This window comes from Myotis brandtii, unplaced genomic scaffold, assembly GCF_000412655.1.
Source record: "Myotis brandtii unplaced genomic scaffold, ASM41265v1 scaffold240, whole genome shotgun sequence".
In the NCBI taxonomy this organism is placed as follows: Eukaryota; Metazoa; Chordata; class Mammalia; order Chiroptera; family Vespertilionidae; genus Myotis; species Myotis brandtii.
The window spans coordinates 4,701,200-4,706,875 of record NW_005359064.1 but is presented as its reverse complement, the minus strand read 5'-3'; the positions used below and the strand labels follow the sequence as shown (position 1 = coordinate 4,706,875).

The 5,676-nt window shown below is 44.5% G+C and overlaps 1 protein-coding gene across 1 annotated transcript in view; it reads left to right on the top strand.

Moving 5' to 3' along the window:
- Nucleotides 1–5,676, top strand: part of UROC1 (urocanate hydratase 1) — a 36,565-nt gene that overhangs the window by 23,443 nt on the left and 7,446 nt on the right. The window contains exons 17-18 of the mRNA XM_005866940.2: nucleotides 562–661; nucleotides 4,473–4,554. Coding sequence (XP_005867002.2) covers nucleotides 562–661; nucleotides 4,473–4,554 — 182 coding nt within the window. The remainder of the gene's footprint in view (nucleotides 1–561; nucleotides 662–4,472; nucleotides 4,555–5,676) is intronic.

Below are 5,676 nucleotides of genomic sequence, written 5' to 3'. Positions count from 1 at the left end.
GGAAGGAGAGGAGGGCCTCTTGATTCAGAGCAGTGGGGAGTTACCCTCTTAGCAGGCTACCTCCTCCTACATGGGGAGCCTGTGAACTTCCGTGTCCTCTGGGGAGGGCTGGGAAAGCCGACCTCCAGTGGTGCCACACGCTCAGGGGCCAGGCTGCCTGAAGAGAGAGCCCAGACTCTAGTATACTGTATGTGGGTTTAAATCCCAGCCTGCCCACTTACCAGCTCTGTGATCTTGGGAAAGTTTCTTATCCTCTCTGGGCCTCAGTTTTCCTTTCTACAAAATGGGCATGATAACAGTTGTGCCTACCTGGATAGGGTTATTGAGAAAACTCGGTGACATATTAAATGGGGGCTTCTAAGAACATAGTAAGTGTCAAAATAAGCAGAATCTATTAGTAGCTACCCAAGGACATAAACATCTGTGGTTCCTCTTGCTAATGGTCTGTTTTCCAGGGGGCGGTATCTGAAGGGCTCCTGGTATTGCCTGATCCAACTTTGCCCTCCACTGGGCAGCTGTGGTGGATACTGTTGACTGACATTGCATATCTGCACACTGCAGGCCCCGGTGGTCCTGAGCCGAGACCACCATGATGTGAGTGGCACGGACAGTCCCTTTAGGGAGACCTCCAACATCTATGACGGCTCTGCCTTCTGTGCAGGTGAGGAAGATAAAAACATCAAAAAGATTTTTTTAATGTTGGATTTGATTTAAAAATCAATTGATTCATTTAGTTTGTCATAATGTTACAAAAAATGTGCTGGCATTTGAGAGGCGGGACATAGGGTGACCAACCTTGGACAGTGGGTGTTCTGGGACATGGGACCTCAGGTTTTTAAGTTGGGCCAGTGCTAGGCAAATTGGGACCGTTGGATGCCCTAGACTTGGGTGTGCTTCTGGCCCCATCACTTGCTGGGTGATCTTCAGCAAGGTACTTAAAGTCTCAACCTTAATGTCCTCATCTGTAAAATGGAAATAACAGTAGTATCTACCTCAGAGGGCTGCTGTGAAAAATAAGCTGGATGACATCACATCAGGGACCCAGAGCCAGTGTTCAGGGAAGGTGAGCTGCTGATGAGTTCTGTTCCTTGGGTGGCTGCTCATTCCCAGCTCCTGGGGGGGTCCTTCTATTATGGATAGGATCCCAAGGGAAGGAGGTGGACTCTCAGGAACACTATTCTTTTTACAAGGAATTGGTCCATTTCATCAAAGTTATCAAATTTATGGATATAGAGTTGTATTCCTTTATCATCTTTTTAATGTCTGTGGGGTCAGTTGTGATATCCTTTCTGTCATTCCTGATATTGGTCATTTGTGTCTTTCTTTTTTATTGGTCAGTTTGGCTAGAAGTTTATCAATTTTATTGATATTCTCAAAGATGATTTTAGTTCATTTGATTTTCTTTCAATTGCTTCTCTGCTTCCAAATGAATTGACTTCTGCTCTAATCTTTGTTATGCCCATCCCCCTCCTTGCTTTGGGTTTAATTTGCTCTTCTTTCTGCAAGGGAGAAGCTGAGGTTACTGATTTGAGACCTTTTTCTTTTCTAGTATAAGTATTTAATGCTATAAATTTATCTCTAAACACTGCTTTAGCTATATCCTACAGATTTTTATATGATGTATTTTTATTTTCACCTAGTTCAAAATATTTTTAAGTTTTTTTTGAGACTTCTTTGATCCATGGGTTATTTAAAAGATTTTTAATTTTCAATTTTTGGGAGGATTTTTCAGATATCTTTTTGCTACTAACTTCTGGTTTAATTCCATTATGGTATGAGAACTTACTGTGTATTATTTCTTTTTAATTTGTTAAGGATTTCGTGGTCCAGAATGTGGTCTATATTAGAGCACTTGAAAATGTGTATTTTGCTGTTATTTGGTGAATTTTTCTTAAAATGTCAAGTAGGTCACATTGGTTGATAATGCTGTTCAGTTCGCCTATCTTTACTGATTCTGCCTATTCTATAAATTACCGAGGGAGGAGTGGTGACGTTTCCAAATCTATTTGTGAATTTGTTTATTTCTTCTTTCAGTTCATTTTTTAAAAAATTTAGATTGTGTTGATAGAGACACTTTTCCCCCTTGAATCCTCACCTGAGGACGTGCTTAGAGAGAGGAAGAGCTGCCCTCTGCATGCTCCCTGATTGGGAATCGAACCTGTAGGTTGCAAACAATGAAAATACATCCTGCATATCAGATATTTACATTACGATTCATAACAGTAGCAACGGAAATAATTTTATCACCTAGTTCAAAATATTTTTAAGTTTTTTTTGAGACTTCTTTGATCCATGGGTTATTTAAAAGATTTTTAATTTTCAATTTTTGGGAGGATTTTTCAGATATCTTTTTGCTACTAACTTCTGGTTTAATTCCATTATGGTATGAGAACTTACTGTGTATTATTTCTTTTTAATTTGTTAAGGATTTCATGGTCCAGAATGTGGTCTATGTTAGAGTACTTGAAAATGTGTATTTTGCTGTTATTTGGTGAATTTTTCTTAAAATGTCAAGTAGGTCACATTGGTTGATAATGTTGTTCAGTTCGTCTATCTTTACTGATTCTGCCTATTCTATAAATTACCGAGGGAGGAGTGGTGACGTTTCCAAATCTATTTGTAAATTTGTTTATGTCTTCTTTCAGTTCATTTTTTTTAAAATTTAGATTGTGTTGATAGAGACACTTTCCCCCCTTGAATCCTCACCTGAGGACATGCTTAGAGAGAGGAAAAGCTGCCCTCTGCATGCTCCCTGATTGGGAATCAAACCTGTGGGTCATGAACAATGAAAATACATCCTGCATATCAGATATTTACATTACGATTCATAACAGTAGCAAAATTATAGTTATGAAGTAGCAACGAAAATAATTTTATGGTTGGGGGTCACCACAACATGAGGAACTGTATTAAAGGATCGCGGCATTAGGAAAGTTGAGAACCACTGCTAGTGTAAGGACAACGCTTATCCAACTGAGCCATTCCAGCCCAGCTTGCCTTGTATTGCAGCTATGTTGTTAGGTGCACATTCATTTAGGTTTATTATATCTTTTTTGAGAGTTGACCTCTTTATCATTATATAATATCCCCCTTTATTTTTTATAATATTCCTGGTTCTGAAATTAATTCTCTGATATTACTATCCTATATAATAAAAGGGTAATATGCAAGTTGACTCTAAAGGCGGAACTACCAGGAACAACCGGTCGCTATGATGTGCACTTGACCACCAGGGGCCAGACGCTCAACACAGGAGCTTTCCCCTGGTGGTCGGTGCGCTCCCACAGGGGGAGTGCCGCTCAGCCAGAAGCCAGGCTCACGGCTGTGAGCACAGCAGCTGCGGTGGCAGGAGCCTCTCCCGCCTCCTCGGCAGCGCTAAGGATGTCCGACTGTGGCTTAGGCCTGATCCCCTGGGAGCGGGCCTAAGCTGGCAGGTGGACAACCCCCGAGGGCTGCCAGACTGTGAGAGGGTGCAGGCCGGGGTGAGGGCACCCGCCGCCCCAGTGCACGAATGTCGTGCACCAGGCCTCTAGTAGTTTATATTTGTATCCTGTGGCCATTGTAATAAACCACCACAAACTTAGTGGCTTAAAACAACACAAACGTATTCTCCCACAGTTCTGAAGTCAGAAGCCTGAAGTAAGTTTCAATAGGCCAAAGTCAAGGTGTTGGCCAGGCCATGACATCTTAGGAGGCTCTAGGGGAGAATGTTTCCTGGCCTTCTCCAGTGTCTAGAGCTGCATTTCTTGGATTTCTTAGCTCATGGCGCTTCCCAATCTTCACCGCCCAGCAACAAGAAAAAGCATGCTCAGGATTCTCCCTGGTCTTCTCTGTGAGCACCTGGTGGGATTTTTGGAATAAGAGCCTGTCAAAGGGTTCAAGCCCCCGTATATCCATGTCCCATGGATCTCACAGTCCCAGGGCTCATGCTTGTCCTTTATCAGTTTAGATAGTTGTAAGGTGACCAGGTTGGGTTCAGTTTTTCTGTGCAAATGCCTATCTCTCTCCAGATTTCAAATTAGTTGCCCTGGGACATCAGTTCCCTGGTGGAGTCGAGAAAAGTCATTAATTTGTGATCCCCCCGCCCTATTCTTTTGTTTGTTTTAAGGGTGGGAGTGATGTTCTTTGGCTTTCTACATCTCTAAACTAAAACCACTACCACCTCCCTGTTAATTCTGTTTTCTTTCTGCTTCTGGGCACTTTATCTGGCATTCAGTGCTAGTGAGCATAATTATAGGAAGGGTACCAGTGGGAATTTGTCCATTTCTCCTGCCTTGGCTTAGCTTTGCAAACATAAATTGTTACTGTTTCTAGGGTCATCTGTGCCTAGTTCCCCATCTGTCCTCCAGGCCTGAATGGTATTGGCTCAGCCAGTGGGGTCTGTAGATGCCCACTTGTATACTGGCCAGAGCCTGGCCTGGACCCGGCCAACCTCCTTCAGGGAATAACGAGGGGTGGCTTTGTTTCCACAGACATGGCGGTGCAGAACTTCGTGGGCGATGCCTTTCGAGGAGCCACCTGGGTCGCTCTTCACAACGGTGGGGGCGTGGGCTGGTAAGAACGTTTTGGAGAACAGGTGGTGGGGGTGCAGGCTCCCTGGAAGGCACAGGGATTTCTTTGAGGGTCCTGGGCCCTGCCTCTCCCAAGCTCCCTCTGCTGAAGGCTTTACTGTGATGTTTTCCTCCCGTGAGCTGGATGTTGGAGGGACAGAACATTGGGGGTGAAGTGTGGGGGAGTGTCTGGCACAAACCACTCCTCCTTCGGGGTCTCACCTGCCACACAGCACAGGAAGGCTGTAAGAACCATGACTGCCCCTTTGATGCCAGTTTTCACTTGGCGTTCACAGATATTTCCTCAGGAATTCTCACAGTGCTGTCTTTTCAATCCACCTCAGATTCCCAGGCAGACAGGCAGGGAGGCGGGAGGCCTGGGTTCCCTGCTCTCCTGGGTCCCTGGCTCAGGACTCTGCCCTGGCCAGCACTGTTTCTAGTCTTCACTGGTAGGAAATGGGGGTTTCTGGGAGGGTCTCAATCTGGCTGACAGTCACAGCTCCATCATGAAGATGTTCACTACAATTCTGCTACCAACATGTACAGGTTTTCTCACTCCACTCACCAGTCTTCTCCAACACCTACAATTCAGCTCAATTCTGACACTATCTACCTGGAGAAAGCCTCAGATCCCATAGGTTAGGGGCCCAGTCCCACAAGACTGTTCCCACCTCACTTCAAATCGCAAGCCCAGGTTGTTGCCTACTTCTGACTGAACTGCTACCGATTGGAGGTTCCTACAACCCCCTCCTTGAGTTTATTAATTTGCTAGAGTGGCTCACAGAACTCAGGAAGCCCCTTTACTCACTAGATTACCGATTTATTACAAAGGAGATTTAAGAATACAAATCAACAGTCAGATGAAAAGATACGTAGGATGAGGTCCCAACAAAGAAATTTCTGTCTTTATGGAGTTTGGGGCCCCCCCCACACAGTGGTGTGTGGAAGCATTCTGACCTCCCAACCTGAAGCTATCCAAACCCCATCCTTTTTGTTTTTTACGGAGGCTTCATTACATAGGCATGATTGATGAAATCACTAACCATTGGTGGTCTGGGGGTGGGACTGTAAGTTCCAACCCTCTATTCCTGGTTGGTTCCCCTGGCAACCAACCTCTATCAGTAGG